This window comes from Natrix helvetica (assembly GCF_964273705.1).
Source record: "Natrix helvetica genome assembly, chromosome: Z".
Taxonomy (NCBI): Eukaryota; Metazoa; Chordata; class Lepidosauria; order Squamata; family Natricidae; genus Natrix; species Natrix helvetica.
The window spans coordinates 100,178,950-100,206,609 of NC_138554.1; the positions used below are offsets into that span (position 1 = coordinate 100,178,950).

The window sequence follows — 27,660 nt, forward strand, 5'->3', positions numbered from 1 at the left end:
CCATCTGAAAAATATGGCATGGCCTTATTTTCAGGATATGTCATATTTTCAGGGAAACATAACTACTAAGATAAACAAATTTCAAGAGGTCAGCTTGCAGGAGAACCCTTATGTGGTGATTTATCTGAGTCTCAAGCAAGATAAAATTGATTTTGGTCAACTTGCTATTTAGATTGTTGATGATTAGTAATTGGAACCATCAACAGCAATCAATTTTGAAAGGGGTAAAATGTATCAGTTGTTCTCCTACTGTAAAGCAAATGGTTCATATTTGAGACTGAAACTGGAAGGAAATCGGGAGATGATGAATTGCCCTAACTACAGTCTTCTCTAAATATAGTTCCAAGATTGGAAGCATGGTGCAGAATGGAGTAGTGGAATAAATCATAACACTTGAAGTTGCAGTGCTTCCCACATACAAAGATACTTTTAAAGGGATAAAGGCTGTTGGTGAATCTGTAATGCAATATATCATTAGTTATTTTAGAATGTATACAATATAAGCGTATTATGAAAAATCCTATTTTCCTTCTTCATTTTGAAGTAAGGCTCTATTTTCATCTGTCTGGAATTCTTTATTTTTTCCCCTTCTTCCATATCCATAAGCAAAGTCTGCCACATATAATTGTAAAATCAGGTTCTGTTAATAATTTTATATTATTTTTGTATGTGTAAATAATATTTAAACTGCACATCAATAACTTTGGTGCTAAGATGTAAACAACTGTAGAATGTTTGAAGCTTATGTGCAGAATGTTCTATATATTAATAATTACAGTATCCTTCCTATTCATTTAGCTCTTAAATATTTTACAGCCTTCAGCTTGTATTTGCTGTACTCTCTAAAGAACAATAATCTTGTATTTTGCTTAGATTAGAGAATAAAAAAAATTGGCTGGAGCTAAAATATTATAATAGTTTATTCAGCTCTGGTGGGTGCACTCCTGTCATTTGCCCTTATTTCCCTTAACTCTTTCCCTGCCTCAGAAAGCTGATTGTAGAAGAGTTCTTTTTCCAAGAGACATTTCTTATCAGATCGCTTCTTAGACCTAATTTACTACAGATCAGAAATTAGAAATATAATTTGAAGAAATTTGCTATTCCAGTTTAAGCTCTGGAAATAGAATTTATATTGCTTCAATATGCATTGCTGTTTTATGGATTTGTGAGGCAGTAGTTCATATACTACAGTACAGCACAGTTGAGTTTTGTTTTTTGTTTTGCATTGCAGAATGCACAATAGTTTATTTTATTAGTTGGTGATGCAAATCACCAAACAATTGCCCAAAGTTTGGCAGGCATTTTAATATATTAAAGTTAAGCAGCTCAGGATATCCTAAAGAATTAGCTAAGAAAATGTAGCTAGGAATAACCCTGCTAACCCTCCTGGCAAATGTATTATTATCTGGTTATTTTAGGGTTTTTTAATCTGTTGTGTCTGTTTTAGGGATTTTAAAAAATTATATTTATTCAGCTTTGTACAGTTCTTTTAATTGCATTTTAACCTCCTCCAAACTGTACATATTTTTTTATTGTATTTTTGTGATATTCTCTATGGACTGTACACCGCCCCGAGTCCCTTCTGGGAGAGGGGGCGGTCTAGAAGCACAAATAAATTGAAATTGAAATGAATTGACTTCTTTCTGGGAATCAAATGTAGCTCATACATGGTTATGAAATGTGGACATTTTTCCTAGATTGGACAGAAACAAAGGAGGCACAATATCTAGTTATGACACAAGTATGGATTGACCAAAAATGTTTTTAAGTTCCTGAAGAAAAACAAAATATAATAAAAAATAATTTATATTATAAAGTAGAGCATAAAGTAGAGATGTGCCTAATTTTCACAAAAGTTAGGAAATGAGGTATGTGGATTTCTTTTCGGACTTCACTCCATTTCCTCCTATGATTTCATGTTGCATTATTAGAGCTTCTACCAAGGTACATTATGACATTTTAATAATATTATTTATATGATTGAAGTTTTGCACTGCTTAGTTAAAAGGGGTAAAACATGGTACATATCGATCCAAGCTAATGAAATAATACAAGCCACATGTAATCCATTGGTGAAGTTTCATTGCTCTAATAGATAAAGGAAGAATAAATATTCAAAATAAAAAAATGAAAATACTCTTATTTCAAACCTTATAGAAACTGGCATTTGGAAGTAAACAAATTCATGGGTGTTTTGTTGTTTAATAAATATCCGTGTGTGTGTGTGTGTGTGTGTGTGTGCGTGTGCGTGTGCATGTGTGTGTGTGTGTGTGTATCAGTGTCAAGCAACAATCCAGGTTGTAAATGTCTCATGCTTATAAATCATGTCATTTTAAATATTGATACATTTGGATACTGGATTTATAGCTATACAATAAGGCACTTAAGATAGCTAGTCATTATTTTCCGTAACATCCACTCAAATCCTAAATGTATAACATGCTTTCAGTCCATTCAGTTAATGAATAAACTGATTCTCCATGTGTCTATGGAGATTCTCAGTCAACCAGGTTATGGTTGTCCCAAAGGTGTTTTGAAAAACCAGGCAAAACCAGAAAGTCCAGTTGCCTCTTGAAAAAGCACCTTTGAGATGATTCTCCATATATTATAGGCATATAAACACCAGTAAGATTAAAACAATATAAGGAATTTCCATGATAATTTGTTCAGATACATTTTCAGAGTGAGAAGGAAATAAGAAGGTTGCCACTTTCTCAGATCCCAAAGCATCATTGAAATAGCCAAGTCTCAACGTTTTTGTTAAAGGCCAGGAGAGTAGGAATATGTCTGCTGTTAGGGGAATGTTATTTGAGAAAAGGCGATAGCATTGGAGGCAGTCTATAGATACCCAGGTCTTGAATCATGAAGACTTTCAAAAGTGATATTCACAGTAACACTTTGAATTGCACCCAGAAATATACTGTTTACCAGTTCAGAGATATCACATGGGCAAATCAACTGAAGCCAAATTGCTTGAGCTGCTGTATTAATCGCTAGCTGAAATTTCCAAATTGTACGTAAAAATTGGAACTATATATGGTGTATTACAATAATCCAAAATGGGGGAAAGGGGGCACTAAGGTATGAATAATAGTGCACAAAACCTCCCAACCCAGAAAAGTGTGTAATTGGCAAATAAAATCGAGTTGTGCAACAATTCTTCCTGACACAATTGCTACTTGCTCTTTTAAAAGTACTGAGAGTCTAAGTGGACCCTAGATAATACATCAAATTTGCATAGGGAGGCACCACTCCATTATAGAGTCAAAAATTGAATAACACTGAAATCAGAGAAGTTTCACGCTCAAAGTTGCAGTCTTTGTTTATTGAGATTGAGAGTCTTCTTCCCTATCAACATTCAGCTTCTGGACATCAACACAGATTCTCATCCACTTTTCATGTTCAACCTAGAATTGATACATGGCACTGTGCCAGCAGGTGATCTCCCATGTGCTTTATATAGATGTCACATAGGACAGGTGAAAATCTCAACATTTGAGACATACCAAACTGAGCATCCTAATTCTTGATATTTTGCACCTCATAACCATCAGTTGGAACTGCTCACTCATGATCTCATACTGTGCCCTGACTGGAAAGGGTATAGATAATTTGTTTTCTCCTGAGTCCTTTTCAAGGTACAGCTACAGAGTATAAGTAACTGGATTTCTCTGCAACACCTACTTTCTTAATGACTTTCCCCCACCCCCAAAAAACAGTTGGAAACCAGTCAGTACTTACCTAAATTTGCTAGGTTGAGCAATGACTTTTTCAGGAAGGGGGGCACTCTCTTTCCTGGAGGATTTCACTAATCAATAAGAAAATGAATCCAGGCTAGACATGCAAAGTTGATATCATGGAGAACTTGATCCATTTTCTCAGGATCCGCAGCTCTGAACTGTCCCAGATAACTTTCAGAGAAGTAGCCTATGTTACCTCTCTAGAACTGCTCTGCTTGTATCAAAGGCTGAATGAATTTGAATGATTTTATCTTCCACACAACTCACAAATTCTTCACAATTTTTTAAATAAATGTTGTTCCAGCCTAGCCTTCTCTAACACTAATAATTCTGATTTGAATAGATCTCTCTGAATATAAAGTAGATTTCTAAGTTCCAACCTGGTATCCAAAGGTTGCTCCTGTTTTTGGTTGGGTTTTTTCTTTTGTAATAAGTATGTGTTACAAACTCATTCATAATTTATCTGATATCCTTTTAAAATTTCCAAGTCAGAGGCTACCACTACCTCATATGAAAATAAATTTATTAGTTTAAGAAAGTAATATATGAAACTTACTTTCTCACTATTCAGCATTATTAGTAGGCTGTATTTTATATACCGTATTTATTCGAGTATAACGCGCAAAATTTTCTACCAAAAAAAGAAATCAAAGTGTGGGTGCACGTTATAAACGAGGGCTGGGGTGGGGTGGCAGTGGCGGCCGGTCCATTGAGGGCGCAGGCGAATTGTAAATTGTAAATTTCCGGACTGCAGCCTCGATCCCAGCCTCAGGCGGCGCTGCGCCGTGCTCAATAGTCGCAACTCAGCTGCCTGCCGCCTTTCCCCTCCTTTGTCTCTCAGCCGGGGCGGCCCGCCGCCAAGTTGCGACTATTGCCGCCGCTGCTGCCGCCGTTCACAGGACCCGCCTCTCACCCTCTTCCTCCAGTCGGCAGGAGGAAGAGGGTGAGAGGCGGGTCCTGTGAACGGTGGCAGCAGCGGCGGCAATAGTCATGGCCACACGTGTTCAACAACGTTTTTTTGTCAATTACAATGCTTGGTGTGAAACAAAATTTTATACCGATTTTTAATCGAAAATTAGGGGGTGCGCGTTATACACGTGTGCGCGTTATACTCGAATAAATATGGTAATTATGATTGATGGAGAAAACGTGACCCTCAAATAGAGTGGATATATTTGGATATTGGCAATGGAAATACTTTCAGAGTACCCACATCAATTTAGGTCCTTTATTTATCTATATATTATCCATTGCCAGGATTAAATTTGAAACTCCTTGAATTTTCTTCATTTTCTTATTTAATAGTTATATCAATTTATACAGTAGTAATTATGGCTGGCAAATAGGTTTTAAATCAAAGAACAGAAACAAATGATAGGCAACAATATATCTATCCATTTACCTATCTATCATGCTACATTTGATACATGCATTGACAGTGACATTCTAAATAATTAAAACTTTCCAAAACCGTATTTATGGTACTTGCTATTTAATGCATTGAAGTTTATTTCCAGATAAATGGATATAACATTGCAGTATCATTTCTTTTGACATGAAAGATAATTAACAAATTCCCAAGTGGTTACTCATAGTTGTCTTAAAAATTGTATTCTACTTGAAGAAATCATGTAACACCCACTTGGTGAGGAGTCTTGTTTGATCTTGCCCTGCTTAGTCATATAGAGATTAATGTGAGTTATTAACAAATGGGTGTGCATTTCCTGTCTTTTGCTTATGTTGTAGTTAAGTGGGTAATGCACCACACGGCTGCTACTATTGCACAGAAGCAAGTTTGGTTTGCATGTGTTGAACCTTCTTTCTTGAATCAACTCGTGGTTTCCATAATCTTTGCCTAATAGAAGAGAAAAGTCATCTTGTGGTGGCATTTTCATCTAGCAGTGATTATTTTCTAACATAACTCAAAGTCAGAAGAATGTTTGCTGTCTTTGGAGGGAAGAGAAAGAGATATTCACACCTAGTTGGTGTTGATGGCAGCATTAATTAAATGGAATGGGGAGGCATTCCATTAGGATAATTAGCACATATACTTCCTAACTTATTAGTCATACTTTTTCTAAAAATTACATTTTCGGAATATAGCACAAAATAATAATAATCCAAGGATCTGTCAGGAATGTAAGAAGCCTGCCACATACTTTAAAAAATGGAAGAATCAGTTATTATCCATAAATCCTGAATAATCTTATTTAAAACCATATTTGCTTTCATCTATCACCTATGTTTTCTTGGAAACCCTTAACTCTCAAGTGCATGTGATGTTAAATATGTAATGTCAGTTGTATGTTTTTCATTAAAATCGGATTTAGAAAAAAAGGATGGTAGAACCTCAAAGAAGTTTAAACTTTTCCTTCATCTATTCATTAAAAAGTAACTCATCTCTGACTTCTGACTATATATATTTTTAAAAAACGTTTATATCAATACTTTGATTAATTCGGTATCATGATAGAGAAATATTAAGACTTTCATCACTAGATGCTGTGGTCCTGTACCAAATCATTATTTCCCAATAAGCTGGCAGTGTAATACGCTACAGATTTAATACCATCTTCACTTACCTTCTCAAGTGACAGCAGTTCATACTACTTGAAAATTTACTATCATGGAGACTCTATAGCACAAGTTCATCCCAGAGTTAACCCTATCTTTGCTTTCTGAGCTGTTGCTTTGTAAAAGTTGCTTTTCAGTTGCTATACAGCTCTTACCATTTAAATATTACCCTTTCATCTAGAGGGAAAAAAGGAAAAATTATTTTGCCTCAAATACTCTTAGCATTCCATTTTGTCTCTCTTTTTTTTTAATACCAGAGAGACAACTATTTGTAATTAGCTGAGACATTATACTGGCCCAAATGTACTTTATTTTTTCTCTTAAATGTTCCAGGCCATAGCACAAAACACAGATCTTAAAGAACGGTTATGCAGAATACATGCCGAATCTATGCTCCTTGATTCAGCTGCTAATGCAAATTCGAGCCCAGATTTTGTAAAGGTGGGTATAGATTTCTTGTCTTTTTGCAAAGCTCCTTGTTGCATCTCTCCTCCATTTAGTTGCTCATTGTCTTGCCCTAGTGAATCTTCTCATCACATAGTATGGCCACCCAAACAATAACATCAGCTTTTGACATTCTTTGTAGTGTTGGTGAACAGTTGGTATATTCTATGTTTTAGTTTTTTATATATCAAATTCTTCTACACAATTTTTGCACTTCAAATAATTGTCAGAAACTAATTTGCCTTTGTAAACATAACCTTTTAATTCAGTCTGGGAGAAAATAACACTGTAGAAAACCCATGAAGATAAGGATTATTGTACAGCAGTCCACTCAGATTGATAAAGGGGCTTTTGGCGTGTTGGCGGGAGGGAGGGGCGGAGGTAAAAAAAAATAAGTTGAACTACAAAATGTTCTTATCAATTGACTAGTTTCTCTTTTCTTGCTGAATATGTTTCTGCCACTAATAACATTACCTAGAAACAGGATGAAAATTAATATAGATTCATTTAGATATAATAAGTCAACCAAATCTTATTTAAGTAGGTGCCCTCAAAATATATTGGGACTGAGCTATAGGTTTGGAAGAACTTCAGCTTAAGGAAGGCTGAGATAGAATGCATAACTTTGTAACAATGGAATAAGTGAGATTACTATAATAACTGAGACTTTTTAAGACAAACAAAAATGAATTTAATTTAGTCATGACAAATAGATAATATAGATGAGTTCCAGTCGTATATTTTGAGAATATGCTGTGATTTGAACTGAACAATTGGAGAGGTCAGATGTTAGTGGATCATAGTTTATATTGCATTTTAATGAGATATCTCAAGGCATTTGCCACTATGTGCAATGGAATTTCTCCTACTGTCTCATAAAGGCTATTGTTGTAATCGGAGACCAAGGACTTTTTTGACATTGGTGGCTTTTTAATGCTTATGGTGCTATACAGAACACTTGCAATTCATTTGCTGTAAGCTAGGCACACATTTATATTATACTGTTTTATTTCTTTGGACATTCCATTTTGTTTATACTAAAAAAGATAATCACACGTTAGTGTTTGCTGTTATGTACATTGGGGAATAAACTGCATCCAGAACTCTGTTTTCACCTTGTGTGGTAATTTAGAAGTGGGAAACTTTGGAGGCTTCGTTATTTTCATAGGCTAAGGCAGTGATGGCGAATCTATGGCACGCGTGCCACAGGTGGCACACGGAGCCATTTGTCAGGGCATGCATTTGCCAGGGAAGCCTCTTGAAGGTCCCTGAAGCCTTCGGAACGCTTAAAACGATACTCCGAGCAAACCAGAAGTCACTTCCGGTTTGCTCGGAGGGTCGTTTGACTGCTTCAGAGGCTTCAGGGAAGCCTCCTGAAGGTCCCTGAAGCCTCCGGAGGGCTTCCGGGGGGCGGGGGAGTCTCTTTTTGCCCTCCCTAGGCTCCTATAAAGCCTCTGGAGCCTGGGGAGGGCGAAAAAAGCATGAAAAATGGGGGGGTCGTGCCTGTAGTGCGCGCATACGCACTGGGGGGGCGTGCATTGCATTATGGGTGCGGCACGCCCACACACAACCCCCCTGCACTTCCCCCACTTATGGCATGCAAGGCAAAAAAGGTTCGCCATCGCTGGGCTAAGGGATCTGCAGGAAATAAGGTAGTCAGTTATAATATTAGAATGGGCAAGGGAGCAATTTCATTTGTTTGAGGGAATGCTATTGCTTTTAAGCTTTGAAGAGTCTAAGGCAGGGGTGTCAAACATAAAGCCCGCGGTGGGATCTGGCCTGTAGGGCTACCCTGGAAACAGTGAAGGTCCAGCCTGTGGTGCTTCTGCCAGCGAAAACAGAGCTCAGAAGGGCTCCGTTTTCGCTGGCAGAGGGCTACAGAAGTCCATCGCGACTGAAAACAGAGCTCGTGAGGGCTGCATGTGCCCCCCCTCCTGATCTACATTTTCACTGACAGAGGTTTACAGGAGGCCATTGCAGCCAAAAACCGAGCATGGAAGCCCGTTTTTGCTGGCAGAGTGCTTGGGCCACAGACACCACCAACACGACTGAGGTCAAGATGGCTATGCCCACCCTGGCCACACCCATCTCTGCCACACAAGGTCAGACACAACCCTGGTGCGGCTCTCAATTATATTGAGTTTGACATTCGTGATCTAAGGCATGTTGCTTATCCTCATCAAATTCAAAATGCCAATCCTACTTTTAAATGATGGAGCATACACCATCTCTGCACAAATAGGGTGGCTAGAAATGTTTTCCTTAAGAAAAGGAAATGCATCACTAAAAAGGACAACAGAGGGCACAGATTTACATATGGTGATTTATATTTGCAAATCCAGATTTAGAAATTATGATTAATTATTTCCAGTATATCAACATACTGAGAAAAATGATGAACCTCTGTGAGGTGTACTTACCCACTCAGCTGGCTGGATGCTATTGTTGAGGGCAGTATCAAGATCCATACTATTTCCTTCCCATTTTTATTTACTTACAAAGTTTACTGTAATTATTATTCATAAGCGATTGTGAAATGGGAAAGGCAAGACATGTCCTTTCTTGAAAAAGGTCTGTGTGAGAGAACAATCTCTGGCTATTCCATATCCATATACGCTAGTTATCTGCTGTTTTTATTTAAAAAACTGGGATCGTTAGGTTGGTTCTGTTAACATTTTCCTTTTCATTATATATCTTAATAAATTATTTAATTCTCCAATCCTCCCTGTCTCTCTCTCTCTGTGTAGCCTTTTAGGCCATTCCAATCTACTGACTTCTCAAATACATAATTTAGGATTAAAAGCAGATATTAAACGTTTAAAACTAAAACCGTACAGTAGATCTTAATATAATAATCTTACTGATATCGTCTAAGAATTCATAATTACAAATACATAGACTAATAGGCAATGGAGATAAGTATGGAGTTAATTTCATTTTATGGGTTAATCCAATTTTCCAGTTGCCTGTGACTGCTGATTTTATCTCTCTTTTTCCATGAGAGAAAAAAAAAGTAAGACTTTAGAAATTGCTAAATCCAAACTTTACACTTTGGTAACATCTTTTCTGTTTTGCTATTACTTTTATCCATTTGGATATATTATTGATACTGAATTTGCTTACAGTGAATCTAATAATAATAGTAACTATATTGAAATTATAAAAAGATATTACTTTTGCAAAGTAACAAAGTCATGGAGAGAAGTGTTCCTAATGGATTTCATATAAATCAATATCTTTACTGCAACTGATATGTATATTAATCAAATCCTGAATAATAAACAAATTATCAGAAAAAGCATAATTGACAGGCACCATAGGGCACATTAAATTAACTAATTATGCTTTTCTCTTTGATCAAAAAGTCAGCAAAATATATTTTGTCCAACAAATTCCTAAGGAATCTCTAACTGGAAAGATAAGTATCTACAAAATAAAAACCACAGACATTTTCATGACAGGAAAAGGGGCCCACCTGCAAATATTCTTTATTCTCCTGTGCTCAGTTTCCTTGAATGTCAGCTGTTTCTGCTGGGGGGATTTGGGATTGAGGGCAGGTATCAGAAAACTAAGACCCACACGCTGCATACCTTGCTTTTGTGATCACAGAAGCCTTCAACATCATGCTCAAAAATTTGAAACATATCAAATGAAAATGTCAAATAAAAGCTGCAAAAAAGATAAATTCATTTATGTTTACAAAAAGAACTAGGGTGGGGGGAATGTTGTGGCAATTTCATTCCTGTTCCTTTTGGTGACAATCTTTTACTGCACTGAAACCTTGGGTCACTCAGAAAATGTAGAAATTAATAAAAATGTGCTGTTTTACACACAAAAATTAACATTATTTAACTGGACATATGAGGTCACAAATCAAATGAAAAATGTCTTTAGGCTTCTCTATGTCAATAACTATATTAATTTAAGTATTATGAGAAACTATTTTGTGAGGAAAAATATCAGACAGAAATAAATTAACACCTGCTTCACTATTTTTTCTTGCTGAACCCAAATTCTTCACAATCTTGATCTCAAGGGATAAATATTATAGCAATGGCATTATAAGGCAATATAAAGATTGAGATGAAAGGACGGAAAATAATTGCTCATTATATTCAGCATTTCTATTTGACCTTGTCAGTTTCTTTACTGCCCTTGACTTTTATATATGTTAGCTTCTTACAATGCACTGTACTTCACAATTCTGTTTTGTTTTGCTGTTAATTTGCTTAGATGGGCTTTTTGACTTTCCTGCCAACCAGGATTTTGACACCTTTGCCTTAACTTCTACCTATCCATCACTGCTTGCAGTGATGTTGATAGGTCATTTGTTCCATTTTCTGTGAAAATTTATAACTAGCGTTAGTTCCTTTAAAAAGCTTAGAATGATTTCTACAAGCAAAGTAAAACACCCATCTATCTTTCCTGATTCAAACAATGGAAGATCCTAGCTTTGCAAATCTATTCTCTATGCATCATTATCTAGCTTACATTAGCTTTCCCTTTTCCCTTTGGAGTATCGCTTTGAGACTAAATGTTTGTCCACCCTTCCATCCTGGGTGGGCAAATCTACATTTTCCTATATATGTGCTATATATAGTAAAAATAACCATTGTATTTCAGGAAATAGTATTTTAGTAGAAACATAGTGTCAGCCTCTGTTTTGCTTGCTATCGGCTGCCATAGGAACGGGAGGGGGCATGGTATTGGGGAAGGGAATTATATTTACTGGAGGAGTCTTGTTCTCACCATCTTCTGCGGATGCTGGTGGCTGATGTTTGGATTTGATCAAGGCCAACCGTTTCACATACCAACTTGATGAGATTGTTTGAAGATGCACTCCACATGACACCTTAGGGAGTTGCAGATTGGACACTTGGTTGGGGAATTTGGGGGAGGGTGCTGGGTAAACGTTTGATATGTATATGTTCCCGCCTTTCTGGATCAGATCTTGCTTTCCTTTTTGCTGCATTCATTTCATATCTAGTAAAAGTACTTTATCTCTATTAAAATGGAGTTGAGGTTTTTCTTTCTTGGATATTGAAGGAGGCATGCCTGACACATAGGGAGCTTCTGCAATTACATACATGCTTAGCTGACTGTGTCAGCTTCACAGTGATCTCTGTATTAAAATCAGCATGTTTGCTGAAGAACTTTGTAATGTGTAACTATCTAGTATCATTTCATGGAGGGGGGGATGCTTAGTTAAGGAACTCTTGACTTCCACCCTGAAATTCAGCTTTAACTGCCACTAGAAGTTGAGGTATTTAAGAAAAGTTTTAAAAATTCTTATGGTTCCATGTTTTCGTTCCTAAGGTAATTTGTGTAGGCATCCTTCAAAAAGCCTGATCAAGCAGGCCTTTATACAGGTAGCCCTTGACTTAACAACCATTTGTTTAATGAACTTAATGAAGTTTAATGAACTTTCAAAGTTGCAACAACATTAAAAAAAAGTGAATTACGACCATTTTTCAGTTTTAAAGCACTTACAACATCCTCATGGTCATGAGATTAAAATTCAGATGTATGGCAGCTGGTTCATATTTATAACATTACAGTGTCCTGGGATCATATGATCACCTTTTGCGACTTTCTGACAAGTAAAAGTCAATGGAAAATCCAGATTCACTTAACAATTGTGTTACTAACAGCTTCAGCGATTCACTTAACAAGTGTGGCCAGAAATGGGGCAAAACTAACTTAACAACTAACTGTCTTGTTTCGGAGCAAAAAATTTGAACTCAATTGTGGTCACAAGTCAAGGGCTACCTGTATAGCCACATGTACTTATATTCTCTGCTGTAGTGCCTGACCTCTGGGACAGCATATCCCAGAAGGCCCAATATGTTGTTCCAAATAGTGTTGAAAGCCAGGCTGGGCAGACTGTGGTATGAACTCTTGTAAAACTTTGTATTCTGTTTGATATGGTTTTCTGTTTCTCTTTTTCATCTGTGTAAAAAGCCCAGAATCAGTTGTAGTCAGACATTCTTTTAAATCTATTTTAATAATAAATAAACTATTGATCATGACTGTTTTTATTTTTTGCAGGAAAGTTCTGAACATCAAAACAGGGGTTTGGTTCACCAAATATCCAATGAAAGCAGACTATCAATAACAGATTCACTCACTGAATTTTTTGATGCACAGGAAGTTCTACTGTCTGCCAGTTCTTCAGAAAATGAGGTCTGGAAAGTAGTTCAGAAACATTGGATTTGTTTCAAAATCGTGTGACCTTTATTATCTTAACAATCTCAGTGGCAACACCATGCACATTATTTCAGCACGCAAAACTTACTGATACTTTCTAAAGTATTTTAAGAGAATAGGGGGGTGAAGGAATGAATAAAAGATGTACTGCTTATGTGAAGATATTCCTATGCTTTTCTTAGGAAGAAATATTTAATTAACCCAAATTTGAATATTATTTCCATTTGGCACTGGCCATGTAGCAAAGTTCTCCATAATGTGGAAATTATATTCAAGCTTACTTTAGTCTTGTCCTTTCCACAGGCTAACAGTTGCTTATAGAGGAATTTTGTTGTTGCAATATCCATTTCAAACTTGATTGATGTATTTTTATTTCCTTTGCATAAATGTAGCAGTATGTGAAAAGAGATTTTTTTTCTGATTCATTATCAGAATAAAAGAATGTTTCTTTCCTCCCCAGGTATCTGATGATGATTCATATGCCAGTGATATAAGTGATAATATTTCCGAAGACAACCTAAGTAACGACATAGAGAATGAAAGGCAAACACTTGGTAGGCGTCTTTATTTATTTCTGGTCTCTGGTTTGTTTTTTAATTTTGAACTACCAATAACTAATAACCTAGAAATATGCAGATTAAATTCAGGATTCCACTTTAAACAATTGCTTTCTGCAGTTCTCATACTATGTGCAGTCATATCCAAAGAAGAAATAACTCACATTTTAATGTGTAGCTTTCCGTTGTTCTCTTCCACCTCTGATGATGTTCTATGTCTTTCTCTCTTACACATCCTTCTCCTATGTTGCATCTTGTATAATTCATGACTTGGGAGAGACCTGTGCAGTCTTACCAATCCAAATCATTCTCAACATCTTGCAGTGTGTAAATAACCAAGTTGTGGCAAAAGATTTTAAAAATGGATTTTATTGAGCCTATTCTCTCAAATGATGTCCAGCTGCATAGGAAAGGCCTGATACTAAAGTTTATGTGCAGTAGCCCCCACCCACCACTTTTGCTACTACAATCCTTTTCCTTCTAGCAAAGATCTCTGCCTACTGGGGTGCTCTATTTTTTTATGAAGTGTAGAAATAAGGAAATGCTCCAAAATGATTTTTAAAAAAACCGAGCCTTAAAATGAGCAAGCTTTACATAGTATCTTTGAAAATCCTCATTCTATAGGAATCTCATTCTGTAAGAATGGCAAGTGGTGATATTTTATTATTAATGGCCCATGTTTTGTGATTTCATTCTGGGAATCTGAAATCTAATTAAAACAAAATGTGTTAAGATATATAAAATGCAGATTTTAGCAAATTTTAGCAAGCATAATTATAGGGATAGAGGTATAGAGGTAAAGATTATCTTGTTTTTTTATGCTTCTTTCTCTTTAAACTCACCCTAACATTGTCAATATGGAGGGAATAGAAAAAGTTCATATATGTAAATAAGATCTTTTTAAACAAATAGTTGTAAAATGAGTGGGAGGGATATGCATGGATGGGATGGTTACATATATAGATAGCTATGTGAATGAGTAAGATAATTTTTATATGTATTAGAAACGTAGTTTTGGTTTTGCTCACCAATTGCATGAATTCTTTGGAAAATTACCCAGAAGAGAATGCAAGTGACTGACTGAAACAGATTCTATCTCTGAATGAAATAGTTGATTTTGGAAGCCAGGAAGTCCAGAGTTATTAAATTTTGGGTTGTTCTTAATCAAATCTCTATGGTTCAGCACAATTTGCTTCTCAAAGCTATATTTAACTATCTTCTATTCTGAGAAGTTTGGAACCGATATAATATGTAAAAAGAATGTTAACCAAACAGAGTGAATTCCAAAAAATATTAAATTGCCAAACTTATACCTAACATCTGTTTTCAAGATTGTGTCCCAGATGGTATTGTGGAATGCTATTCAAGGCGGAGGACACGTCTACCAGCCCCATGCCCCAATACAAGTAACATCAGCCTCTGGAACATTCTACGGAATAATATAGGAAAAGATCTCTCCAAGGTGTCAATGCCTGTTGGGCTGAACGAACCTTTGAACACTTTGCAGAAGCTTTGTGAGGAACTGGAATATAGTGAATTGCTAGATAAGGCAGCATTTACACCTAATCCCTTTGAAAGGATGGTAAGGAGAAATATGCTATACTGAAAATGAGAAAATTATTTACTTACTTTGTATTATATTACATTATAAATTATATTACAGCTTTACTTATTTGTTTACTGGCCACCAATCTTATATAACATACTTTTGGGCAGTTCACAATAGCTTAAAGAACAGCAATACACAGAACAATAAAACCATTTCAAACAACCAAGGTGCCATAATATTCCTAATCCAAATATACTTGTTCTGGGCTCAATTGAGGAAGACCCAGGTCAGCTTCAGGAAAGTGAGGGAAAACCAATATGCATATTTTTACTCAACTTTTAAATAATCTTAACAGTCAACTTGACTATTGAAATCAAACTTAGCTGTATGCTTGGATTTCAGATTCAAATAGAAATACAAATTCAAAATGGATCTTGACTGACTTGAATATACTGACCTGTCAATCCTCCTTTCCCATTATACTGAGATAGCTGAACAATGAAAATGGGGATAGTTGGGCAAACATTATTCCATGAAAGCTAGTTCATACAAAACCTGCCTATAGATTTTTCAGATATGGCTATCAAAATACAGGGGAAATAATGTACTTAGAAAGATTGAAATTATTGCCCCTTTGGCTAGGAAAAGAAATATTTCATCTATCACTGCTCATAGTACAAACTCAAAGAAGGAAAATGTGAAAGCATTACTGCATTCAAGAACTCATTAGCTTATAGGAGGTATTGATGTCAATGTGAGATCAAAATCTCATAAAAAAAATTAAACATTAAAAATCTACATACCTTTCCATAATGATCTATTTATTATGTTCTTAGGTTTATGTGGCTGCTTTTGCAGTCTCTGCCTATGCATCTAGCTACTACAGAGCTGGAAGCAAGCCATTCAATCCTGTGCTTGGAGAAACCTATGAATGTATCCGTGAAGATAAGGGTTTCCAATTTTTTTCTGAACAGGTAATGCAATTTTATCATGATGGAGAACTTCATGTTCCTACAACTTAAATTCAGACTTGCAAAGAAGATAACATTGTGTAGTTACACGATAACATAGCAACATTTTGGCCCTCAAGGTCTTGCCAGTTTATAGTATCTGTTGAATAACCAATGATAATTATATAAAAAATGGAACATAACATACATTTGTCTCAGTGGAGATTCTGCAGTTCATGAAATTGTTGTTGGAGGTCAAGAGAGTTATGAAGTCAGCAAGAGAGAAAGAGAATTTTGAGGAAAGTATTGGAAGAAGTGAAAATGTTACTGGTTCTGGTTTGTTACATTCTCCATATATAAAGTTTTCTGCTTTTCAGGGCCAAACAAAGAAGCAAAACAAAAAAGCAAAGCTATTTTGGGATTTGCTCCTTTCTTCCTTCCCTATTCCAGTTATAGTGAGAACAAAGTTTCTCTAGTTTCTACTACCTTAAAAGTTGTTAGGACACATTCTGTATGTTGTGCTTACATGAACTACGTTCCTAATGGGAAATACTATTCCCATTCCATAGTAACTTGCTTATATGTTAAATATTTCATATGGGATATGCCCTTCAGGTGTCTTACTATGTAAAGCGATCCAACAGAGACAGGAAAGTGTTCCTTGTGATTTTGAAACCATGTACAGAATTTTGTACTCTAGCAGACTTGCTTTGTGTCAACTTAATTGCTTTTTTTTCATCTAGAAAGGTTTTTTTAATTGCTCTTAATTTTTTTAACATGACGGGGTTGTGTTAGCTGCTGAGTAATTATTTTTAGAAACAAAATTCAGTTCCAGAGGTTTGATCTTTATTGTTGTTATTCTGAACTGTCCTAGGAAGATTTGTATCGAACATATTGATGTATATTTAGTTTTGTTTTTTTAAACAAAGTTTTTTTTAAAATTTACATATTTTAACTTCTTTTTTAAACAAACTGTTGTCCGGGTTTTCCCCCTTTACATCTTCTCTTATGCATAGTTCATTTTACATCATAATTCCATTTCATATTTGTCACCTTATTTCTTTCCATATTTTCCAGCTTAACTTTTAATTTTTTTTAATATATAAACAATATCATTATTTGCCTTTCCAAGTTAATCAAATTTAACATTTAATTTCCATCTATTATTCTGTTTTACTATCAATAACATATATCCTCAAATTTAATTTTATATAATAAACATTTCATTTAATTAATTATCCACAATTAATAGTATTGATCTATTTCCCTCACATCATATTAGCTATATACCCGTGATGGCAAACCTATGGCACACATGCCAGAGGTGACACACAGAGCTGTTTGGGCACATGTGCCATCACCATTTGCTCTTCTGGTTTAAAAAACAGGCCATTTTTCAGGCTAGAAAATGGCCCCCCAAACAGCCTGAAAAATGGCATGAAAACGGTCCAAAAATAGCCTGAAAACAGCCAGAAAATGGGCAAAAACTAGGCATGCGTGCAATGGCAAGCTGGTCTTCAGGTTTCCGGCATTCCAGGGCATGCACATACACATGTTCTGATTTGGGCACTTGTCATTACTGCTATATATCATTGGCAATATTTATTGTATTTCATTCTATTCAACTAGTAAATCCTTTCCCTTCTTTCCTCCTTTCAACCATTTTCTCTCTTCTCTCTGTCCATTTGCCTAGCTTTTTTTTTCTTGTTTTTGTAATGTCTATATTTTTTCTTCTCAATCTTTTTTCTCTTTTAGTTCTATTGTTTTAGTAACTTTCCCCAGTTTCCCCCCCTCCCATCTTTCTCCATTATTCCCACATTTGCTGTTTAATTTACCCTTTTGGGGGGCCACTTCCCCCTTATCTCTTTTTGATGTATCACTGTAAATCCCACTACAATCATCTGAATATTTTTCTTTTTCAATCTCTTTTTCTTCTGTAATATCTTCTTCATTTAGTCTCTTTTCTATCTCCTTTTCTCCTCCTCCTTGTTCTAGGTGTTCCTCTGAGTTTCCACTTTTTCTTTACCATTGAGCGTTTCACATTCATTTTTTAACATGTCAAGTAATTCATTATACATCCAAAATTTCAGTGTCTGCTTAGTTAATAACAAATTGTTTAATTTTTTTCTGCTATATCACATTTACTTAAACTTAAAGTTCATTAATTGATTTTTCCCCTTTATTTGTCCTTTCTTATTTCCAAATTCTAAAGTCCAGTTCCAGTTTTATTTTGTTTTTTCCCTTCCACCACAATAGTAAGTCAAATCTCCGGCCGGATGCAATGTGTGTTGACTGGGGGGCAGAGGTCGACCCCGAGGCCACTCTCTTGTGGGGTGCCACAGGGGTCGGTCCTCTCGCCCCTTTTGTTCAACGCATATGTGAAGCCGCTGGGTGAGATCATCCGTGGTTTTGGGGTTGAGTACCATCTGTACGCTGATGATACTCAGTTGTACATCTCAACCCCAAGCCACCCCAACGAGGCTGTCGAAGTGATGTCCCGATGTTTGGAAGCCGTCGGGGTCTGGATGGGGGACAACAGACTCAAACTCAACCCCTCCAAGACCGAGTGGCTGTGGCTACCGGCACCTCGGTTCAGCCAGCTGATTCCATCACTGGCCATAGGGAGCGAACAATTGCCCCCTGTGGAACGGGCGCGCAATTTGGGCGTCCTCCTAGATGCCCGGCTGTCAATGGATGATCATGTGGCAGCCGTGGCAAGGGGGGCGTTCCACCAGGTTCGCCTGGTGCGCCAATTGCGCCCCCTTCTGGACCGTGATGCCCTACGCACAGTCACTCATGCACTGGTGACGTCTCGCTTGGACTACTGTAACGCTCTCTACATGGGGCTTCCCTTGGGACGCGCCCGAAGACTGCAGCTAGTCCAGAACGCAGCCGCGCGGGTAGTCATGGGGAGTACTAGGTACTCCCACGTAACACCTCTCCTGCGCGAGCTGCACTGGCTGCCTGTAGTCTTTCGGGTGCGTTTCAAGGTTCTGATTACCATCTTTAAAGCGCTCCATGGCATAGGGCCTAATTACCTGCGGGATCGCATCCTCCCACATACATCCCTGCGGCCAATTCGCTCTCACAGGGAGGGCCTTCTCCTGGTGCCGTCCACGAGGCAATGCCAACGGGCGACACCGAGGAGTAGGGCCTTCTCTGTGATGGGCCCAACCCTCTGGAATGACCTCCCCCCCGACATTAGAACCACTACTGACCTCCGCTCCTTCCGACAGAAACTGAAGACACACCTGTTCCGACTGGCTGGTCTGGCATAATTTATAACATCTACCTCCTGGCATACACATTTTTACTGGTTTTTAGAGGGATAGTTTTTTAAATTTAATCTTATATGACATTGGGATTTTAAATTTTATACATTTCGTTTATTTATTTAGCTGTACAGTTTGGCATATTTTATCCTCCTCTCATATACGTATTTATGTAGTTATTACTATGTTTTAATTTGTTGTATTTTGATACGGACTGTACACCGCCCCGAGTCCCTTTCGGGAGAGGGGGCGGTATATAAACGCTAATAAATAAATAAATAATAATAAATCCACAGCACTGTTACAAAAACAAATCCTCCTTGTTATTTCCACCGCTTCAAAGTATTTTATCTTGTTACAGTCAGGGTCAGGTCTGCAGCTGTACTTTCCTCTGTTGTTTTCTATAGAGTAGTGTAGTATTCTTCTCACCAGTAGATGTCTCCCTCTCCACAATAGCAATATGCTCTAATCAGCTGGCTGTCAAAAGCTGTCAAAATTCATATTTAATTCACAAAAAATAGAAAAAGGTAGAAAAAGAAAGAAAGGAATTCCCCCCCCCCCTCGAATTCTTTTATTATTTTTAATGTTTCCTGATCCAAGTTTTGGAATAAAAATCTTCTAGGGCTTTCTGTTTAATCTCCACCCTTTCTTTTTTCCCTCCTTTAAATCCCCCATCTGCCAGATAGCCCCTAATTTCCTCTCCGGGTCTCTTTTTTAATCCAATTTTAAAGTTTCTTTACTTTGGGTTGATCGCTCTTTCACCCAGATCCAACACTTTGTACCAGCAATGCTCCTGCTCAAATAGCTTGGTCCAGTTTCCCTGACTTTGAAGCAGCCATTTGGCTGCTTCCACTGCTGCTGTTAGTTTGGAGAATTTTATCTCCAATCTTTGGAGGAACTGCCGGTTCCATTTTGGTCGTCGAGATGTTTCTCTTTTCCCCCCGTTTCCTCAAGAACAGTTCTGGCCCAAAAGTCCCTTGCAGCGGTTTGTCCGGTTGGGTTTTTGTGGAGCCCGTCAGAGCTCCGCTATTTCCAAACCAGTCTCGTCTGGCTTCCAGAGATGTATATTTTGGAGTTAATTCCAAAAAAGTGGGAAGATGCAGGAATATGAACGTAATAGTCATCAAGAAGAGACAGGAGCAGCCTTTAAGTCTCCCCATGCTCCAAAGCACTATCCAGCCTTCATATAGAATTTTAGAAAATGATAAGTTCATTGGAACTTATTGCCAAGTCAGCCTTGGCTGTTTTATGGCATTTTGTAGAAATGTTTAAAACATTTAATTTCAGTCTATTTGGAGATAATTTCACTGTTTTCTTTTTTTCTTTTACTTTTTTTAAGCATTTTACTACCTATTAGCCTCAACTGTGACTCTGTGAGGTTCTTGCTTGTTGCAGGGGGCATTTAGTGTAAAATCCAGTTGCTTCTGCATTGTGTGGGAGTCAGTTGTGTAGGAGTCAGTTGTGTAGCCCTTTGTGTTAATTTTGTGTAAAGTGTGATAGTTGGTTTTTGAGCTGTCTGTGACTCTGTGAGGTTCCTAGTTGTTGCAAGGGCCATTTTATGTGAAGTCTAGCTGCTTTTACAATGTGTATGAGTCAGTTGTGTGGCTTTTGTGTTGTTTGTGTGTAAAATGTGAAAGTTGGTTTTTGAGCTCACCTAGTCACATGATCATGACCACCCACTCACATGACCACCAAACCACACCCACTGAACCGGTAGGGAAAACTTTTAGATTTCACTACTGGTTTGTACCCTTGAATAGCTTTAAAGTTGCCTTTCTGAAATACATGAAGTATTGCTCTTTGAGTCTGTCAGATATGTGGAGCTAACTTTCATGTATCTTTGTAGTATTTGCTGAAATTTATCTTGATTGTAACAGAAATTAGTGAAATTGAAATTCAGTAAATTTGCTTGGAAAAAAAGAAAAACTTGGAGATTTTATGAAGACACTTTCTGGCATTTTAATGATTTTACCAGTGATGACTGGTATGCCCCGGTATGGGTGTATCAGTGCCTGCTGGGAGCACCAGGTACCGTTCCGGTACAGTGCTCTGGAGGGCACGCCCCCTCTCCTTACCTCTATTTGAGCCAAACTGGGCATTTGTGCATGGAGCATATGACGCCTGCGAAACGCTCCGCTGAGCAGCTGGAGCGTCACGGGCAGTGGGTACACATGCACATGCTGTGCGCGTGCATGTGGTGGGCTCCCGGCTCTGTTGCAGCATACCGGTTGCAACGGGATCCGGAACCCACCACTGGATTGTACATCAAGGATGCAACATATCCAACCTGATTCCATAACTTAGTCACAAAGAGGAAATGGTTTGCATGAAAGTCAGGAACGCAAGGAACTAGAAAAATGTTATTGCTGGAAAAATCTGTAAAAATAAGTTTGAGAACAACATGTATTTGCTTTTAACAAAAAATAGACCCTTTTATCCAAAGTCCATGACTTATTGTAACATGGTTTTATACAAATCTTAGAAGACTTTGAGTATGAATCTTAGCTGTATTTTTCCATTTGTTCTGTTTTTCCCACTTACATTTTCCTATATCTTAGATTTTATTTAATACAGGTCTTTTTAATTCACAGTTCACCTAATATATAATTTTATATAAAGGATGTTTTCAAACACGGTTTCTAGCAAGTCAAATAAAAATTCATTTATGATTCATTCTTCTTTTGCTTCCATGGCCTTTTTTCTACCATTTCACTGAATCCTTAACCTATTTTATTCATTTCCATTATTTGTTTTAAATTTTTTGCACTACTTTAGTAATGGGTGGTTTTTATTTTAATAGCTCCCCCTTGTGGGATATCTTTTCTTCAAAGAAAAATGAAGCCATTTCAAAAATAAATATGAGAATAGAAAGTAAGGTTTTAAATGTAATTGTAACCTTACCTTCCTTTCCCGTTAGGTCAGTCATCACCCAGCTATATCTGCATGTCATGCTGAATCTGATAACTTTATATTTTGGCAAGGTAACTCATTAATTTATATCATCGATTTTTGAAATGCAAGAACAAACGAGGAACATGTTTGGGTAGCATGGTAATAATTTGGATAGTAACCCAACTTTCTATTGAGACTTTAGAATGCAGTTTTTCCCCATAACTGTGGAACCTGTTTTAGGATCAACATGAAACCTTCAGAAGCAGGATGGAAGTTTCTGAGAAAATAATATTGGCTGTCATGCACCACCCTCCACAAAGAGAATGTCTATATTCAGCAGAGTTACTTTGAAGTCAGATTAGTTTAGGGAAGCAACCTAAGTAAATACATTTGCCCTAGTTGTCATTTCTATATTTTTTAATCTTATTAGTGATGTTATTTATTTTATTGATACTAAGTTTGAATGGGATTTGCACATTTGGTTTTTATTTGCGTTGTAAAATACTGTGACTCAATTGAATTGTATACAGCTTAGAACATAATAAATGTTATTGTCAGCAGGATGGCTCCCATCATGTTTCCATAATATACATCTATGTTCAGCTCTGCTGAAAAGATTAAAAATGCATGTTACATTGGTTTTGTATGTTTAACAGCACTGTTGTAACCTTAAAGGTTGGTGTTATCTTATGATATTATTTTGATAGTTTAGGGCTTATAAACTGATCAAAAAAGCTTAACTATAGACAGAGCTCTATCAAATATTAAGGATTTGTTTAATTTTGTTGATTATTTAATTTCAGATATCAGATGGAAAAATAAATTCTGGGGAAAATCCATTGAAATAGTACCAATTGGCACAACACATGTAATTTTGCCAGGGTAAGTTTTCCAGTAACAAATATGATAGTTGGATTGCTAGCAAGATCACCTTTTACAACTCAGTAGTTCTTAAGCCTCATTGGCCTAAAAAAACATAAATTATAGAAACTGAATTTTCCATATAGATTTTCTCATGTTGATAAAATAATCTTTTCTGTGGCTTGTTTCCTATTAATTAGATAGTTAATGTGAGCTAATTTTGTGACTTTTAAATTTTAAGTTAATTTTTTCCATTTTAGCATTTGCTTAAAAACCTATATTCTTGATTACGTAGCATTATTATTATTGCTTTATGGAGAATTAGTGAAAGAGCAGTATTTTTAAAGAACTTTGATTTAGCTACTTTTTAAATTCAGTAACTCATTTACCTATTCCACTGAAAATAAGCCATCCCCCGAAAATAAGCCCTCCTCAAAAAATATTGCAACACAGTAGCAGCCATGAGGTGACCATACTCGCCACCTTTGGCCCTCAAAGATAATAAGACCTCCCCGAAAATACGGCCAAGTGCTTATTTCGGGGGTCAAAAGAAAATAAGACCCTGTCTTATTTTCGGGAAAACATGTTAGTAAGTCAGCATTTTTCTCAGGAATATTGAAGGGGTGGTCACATTGTGCAAAGTCATAATTTGCTTAACCATTGTTTGTTTATTTATGTACTGAATAAACTGAGACTGGATGAATTTATGTTAAGTGATCTAACATATTTTATAAAACACAGTAGGTGGATTCACATGCTAGGCCTTAATGCTACAAAGCACCATATTGTTTAGAATATGTCAAGCAAGCAGTTTAGGCTGTTTCTGAAAAGATCAAATCACAATATTTTATTGAGTATTTTAGAAAAATACTTTATTAGCTATCTTTTTCTTTCTTGATGTGCATATAATTCTTCATTTGACTCCAGTTTTAAGGACCATTATGAATGGAATAAAGTAACATCTTGCATTCATAATATTTTAAATGGACAACGATGGATAGAACACTATGGAGAGATTATAATCAAGAATCTGAATGATGATAGCTGTCACTGCAAGCTTACTTTTGTAAAGGTAATTGAGACTTATTTTGGTTTTTATCTTCTATTTTGTTTTGAACTTTTAATACAGATTTTGCTCATTTTTCTCCAGACTAAATATTGGAATCGCAGTGTTCATGATATTGAAGGCAATGTTTTAGACAAAAATGGAAAAGTAGTACATCGACTTTTTGGAAAATGGCATGAAAATATTTATTGCGGAACACCATCTTCACCAAACTGCATCTGGAGAGCAAGTTAGTGGCTGATCGCCCATTTAATTTTTAAGTTTGACATATTATTGTTGTTATTATTTATTATAGTTTGTTGCACTGTCAGAAGTTCAGGCTGAATTTGGCATTTTTGTCTACCTAATTAGTCCTTTCCAAGGACCTGTGATAGGCAGATGTGGATGTTTGATGGTATTACAGATAGTTGCAGGATGTAAGCTGATCAGATTCAAGAAATATTAGATATGAAAAAATAGTACCACTATTTTTAAAGTACATCAAAAGCATAAAAATGCGCATAAAATTTATGTTGCTCTTTTAACTGTTGCTGAGAATAAGACAGTTTTAGAATTATTGCAACTAGTTTCAGACATAGAGTTTTAGAATTTGAAAGCTGAGGTACCAACACAAACACAAAACCCTTTGGCATTTGTTATATATGTGTTTGTTTTTTGTTTTTAAACTAAGGCTATAATATTTTAAGGGTCATGGGGAAAAGGTATAATGTTTACCTAAGAATTTATTATGTTTTTCATTTGCAGATCCAATGCCTAAAGACTATGAACAATGGTATGGTTTCACACAGTTTGCATTAGAAATAAATGAATTTGAGTCCATCAGTAGACCACTGTTACCACCTACTGATACCCGATTTAGGCCAGATCAAAGGTAATTTTTTAAACAAAAACTACTATATAAACAAAATGCAGAAAGATGTTATTATAGTCAAGACTTTTTGCTTCATCAAAAAAAAAAAAAGATAGTTCATTCTAATTGTGGAAAAAGCAGTGATGATAGCCATTTCTGCCCAAATGCCCTGTGTAATATGATAAGAGAATTACACAACCTTAGTATATAGCAATATGCTCATGTAATATTGTATTATAACAGGTTCTTAGAAGAAGGTAATATTGAAGGGGCAGAAATACAAAAACAAAGAATTGAAGAGCTGCAGAGAGCAAGGAAGAAAGTTCTAGAAGAAAGCAATATAGAACATCATCCTAGATTTTTCAGGTAATTTATAACATGACAGGTTAGTTTTTTTATTGAGTAACAGATAAATAAAATAAAAAGTTCTCATGTAATTCTGCTTCATGATGAGGGCTTCTTTTGATGTTTCCTGGTTAAAACAGGTTATAGAAATCAAACAAATTTGTTTGTTTTGTTTGTTTTTATTGGATTTATATGCCGCCCTTCTCCCAAAGGACTCAGGGCGGCATACAACATTAAAAAACAAAAGTTAAAAAGAAATAAAATACATATCCCAAAAAAAAACCACCCCGAATTTATAGGACAATACATTTAAAAATGAGTTAAAATTAACTTTGAGACCTTGCAACAGTCATAAATATGAATCAGTTGCCAAGCATCTGGATTTTGATCATGTGATCGCCGTAAGTGTGAAAAATGTGTAAGTTACTTTTTTCAGTGCCATTGTAACTTCAAACCATTACTAAATGAACTGATGTAAATGAAGAACTTCCTATAAGGAGTAAAGGGGAGAAATTCATGAATAGAATATTGGAAAAAAAATACCTTGTTCCACTCTCTCTGTTCAGAAATTCATTTCTTTTATTATTTTGATACAAATTACTCTTAAGTCTTTTTCACTGCGTGACAGTTCTAAGAGGTTAAAGTAGAATGAAATGCAACAAAAATGATGGAAATTTTGATATCTACTTACCGGTAGTCTAACACGTGACTGACTCACCAGATATTGCTCAACTGCAACTGTTAATGTCCTACCGCATTGGGGATGATTTGAAGGGAGATTCAGCAACATCTAGACATTCTATTGTTGTTGTTGTGAAGTTGTATCCGACCCATTGTAACCCCATGGACGACGTTTCTCCAGGCCTTCCTGTCCTCTACCATCCCCCGGAGCACATTTAAACTCATGCCAATTGCTTCAGTGACACCATCCAGCCACCTCATTCTCTGTCGTCCCCTTCTTCTTTTGCCCTCAGTCTTTCCCACCATTAGGCTCTTCTCCAGTGAGTCCTTCCTTATCATTAGGTGGCCAAAGTATTTGAGTTTCATAGACACTCCATTACCTCTGTCTATTGGAGAAGAGAATAAAAGCAGATGTATTAGCCACAAAACAAAATTGCTTTCTTTACTATTTTACAGGAAATCTGCAGATGACTCTTGGGTAAGCAATGGAACTTACCTGGAACTTAGAAAAAACCCTGGATTTTCCATGCTGGATAATCCTGTGTTGTGGTGAAAAAGAATCAAATGAAGAGGACCTTTAACAATCCTTTTCTGTTTGTAAGGAGAAAATAATGCATATAATTTTGATCTTATAGACTATTACTTAAGACTTTGGCATGCATGTATATTTACTTCATTCTGTTTTCTCTTCTATTTCAAAATTAATATTTTTTCAAAGTTACGAAAACTAATTTTCTTTATATATAAATCAATGATTACTGAATGTTATTTTTAAATGGAGACAAAAGAGAGATTAACACTATTTTTCCAAAGGATGATGCAAGTAAGATTTAATGCCTTATAAAGTTGTGTGACAAATATTATGAGTCAGCAGCATTTAGCCGCACAAACACAAATAGCTGACATTGATCCCTCAGCAGGGCAATACCAAAGCTGCTGTTTATTTATTATGTCTATTGTTTGAATTTAAACACTGGACTATTTTTCAATAGATTCGGTACCTTAACATTGTATCTAATTAAAAAAAATATTCAAAGAAATAATGTAAGTGGCAGTAGTATTGGTAATTCTATTGTCTTATAAAAAAGATAAAGAACTTTGGGAAGTTCTCTTATGACTTGGTGAAATGAACTGAAAACCGTTGAAGAATTGAAGAGTTTCACAGAACTTTAACAGAAGAGATTCCAAGAAAATTGTGTACCAAATTTTTATCATAGGATGTATATGGATAATGCTGTATAGAAAGCCGCTGTAACTCCTTTGAAAGAGATACTTTAAAAAGCATACAAAGCACCTCTTTAGAGTGGTCATGTCTTTTTTTCCTTCTCGGCTTGTGTGGCTGCTTTGGAAAGTTGTTTCAAGCTGCCTTCGTATGTGCATGGATGCACAGACATTTTACTTCATACGGAGAGAGCCATTCAAGTTTGGAAAAAGGCATGGCTGCTTGAGTGATTCATCTGTGTTCGTTCGTTTTCTCTCTCTCTCTCTCTTTCTTTCTGTCTCTCTCTCTCTCCCTCCCTCCCTCTTTCTCTCTCTCTCCCTCCCCCCCTCTTTCTCTCTCTCTCCCTCCCCCCTCCTCTCTTTTGAAAGTCTTAAAACTCTACAAACATAGAAAAATACCTCCTCCATTCAATCCCTTTCCTTGATGGTATCATTATGCTACTTGGCAGAC

The 27,660-nt window shown here is 36.3% G+C and overlaps 1 protein-coding gene across 3 annotated transcripts in view; it reads left to right on the forward strand.

Moving 5' to 3' along the window:
* The window catches only part of OSBPL3 (oxysterol binding protein like 3), a 111,889-nt gene extending 84,450 nt beyond the window's left edge, over positions 1-27,439 (forward strand). For 2 of the 3 annotated variants that reach the window (XM_081932913.1, XM_081932912.1), the window contains exons 12-23: positions 6,648-6,755; positions 12,807-12,941; positions 13,426-13,519; positions 14,854-15,104; positions 15,908-16,045; positions 22,211-22,274; positions 22,989-23,067; positions 23,974-24,118; positions 24,197-24,341; positions 24,857-24,983; positions 25,206-25,328; positions 26,445-27,439. In XM_081932913.1, the coding sequence (XP_081789039.1) occupies positions 6,648-6,755; positions 12,807-12,941; positions 13,426-13,519; positions 14,854-15,104; positions 15,908-16,045; positions 22,211-22,274; positions 22,989-23,067; positions 23,974-24,118; positions 24,197-24,341; positions 24,857-24,983; positions 25,206-25,328; positions 26,445-26,541 (1,506 nt within the window). In that variant the 3' untranslated portion in view covers positions 26,542-27,439. The remainder of the gene's footprint in view (positions 1-6,647; positions 6,756-12,806; positions 12,942-13,425; positions 13,520-14,853; positions 15,105-15,907; positions 16,046-22,210; positions 22,275-22,988; positions 23,068-23,973; positions 24,119-24,196; positions 24,342-24,856; positions 24,984-25,205; positions 25,329-26,444) is intronic. The other variant, XM_081932914.1, reaches the window with a different exon arrangement.
* Positions 27,440-27,660: the final 221 nt, after the last annotated feature.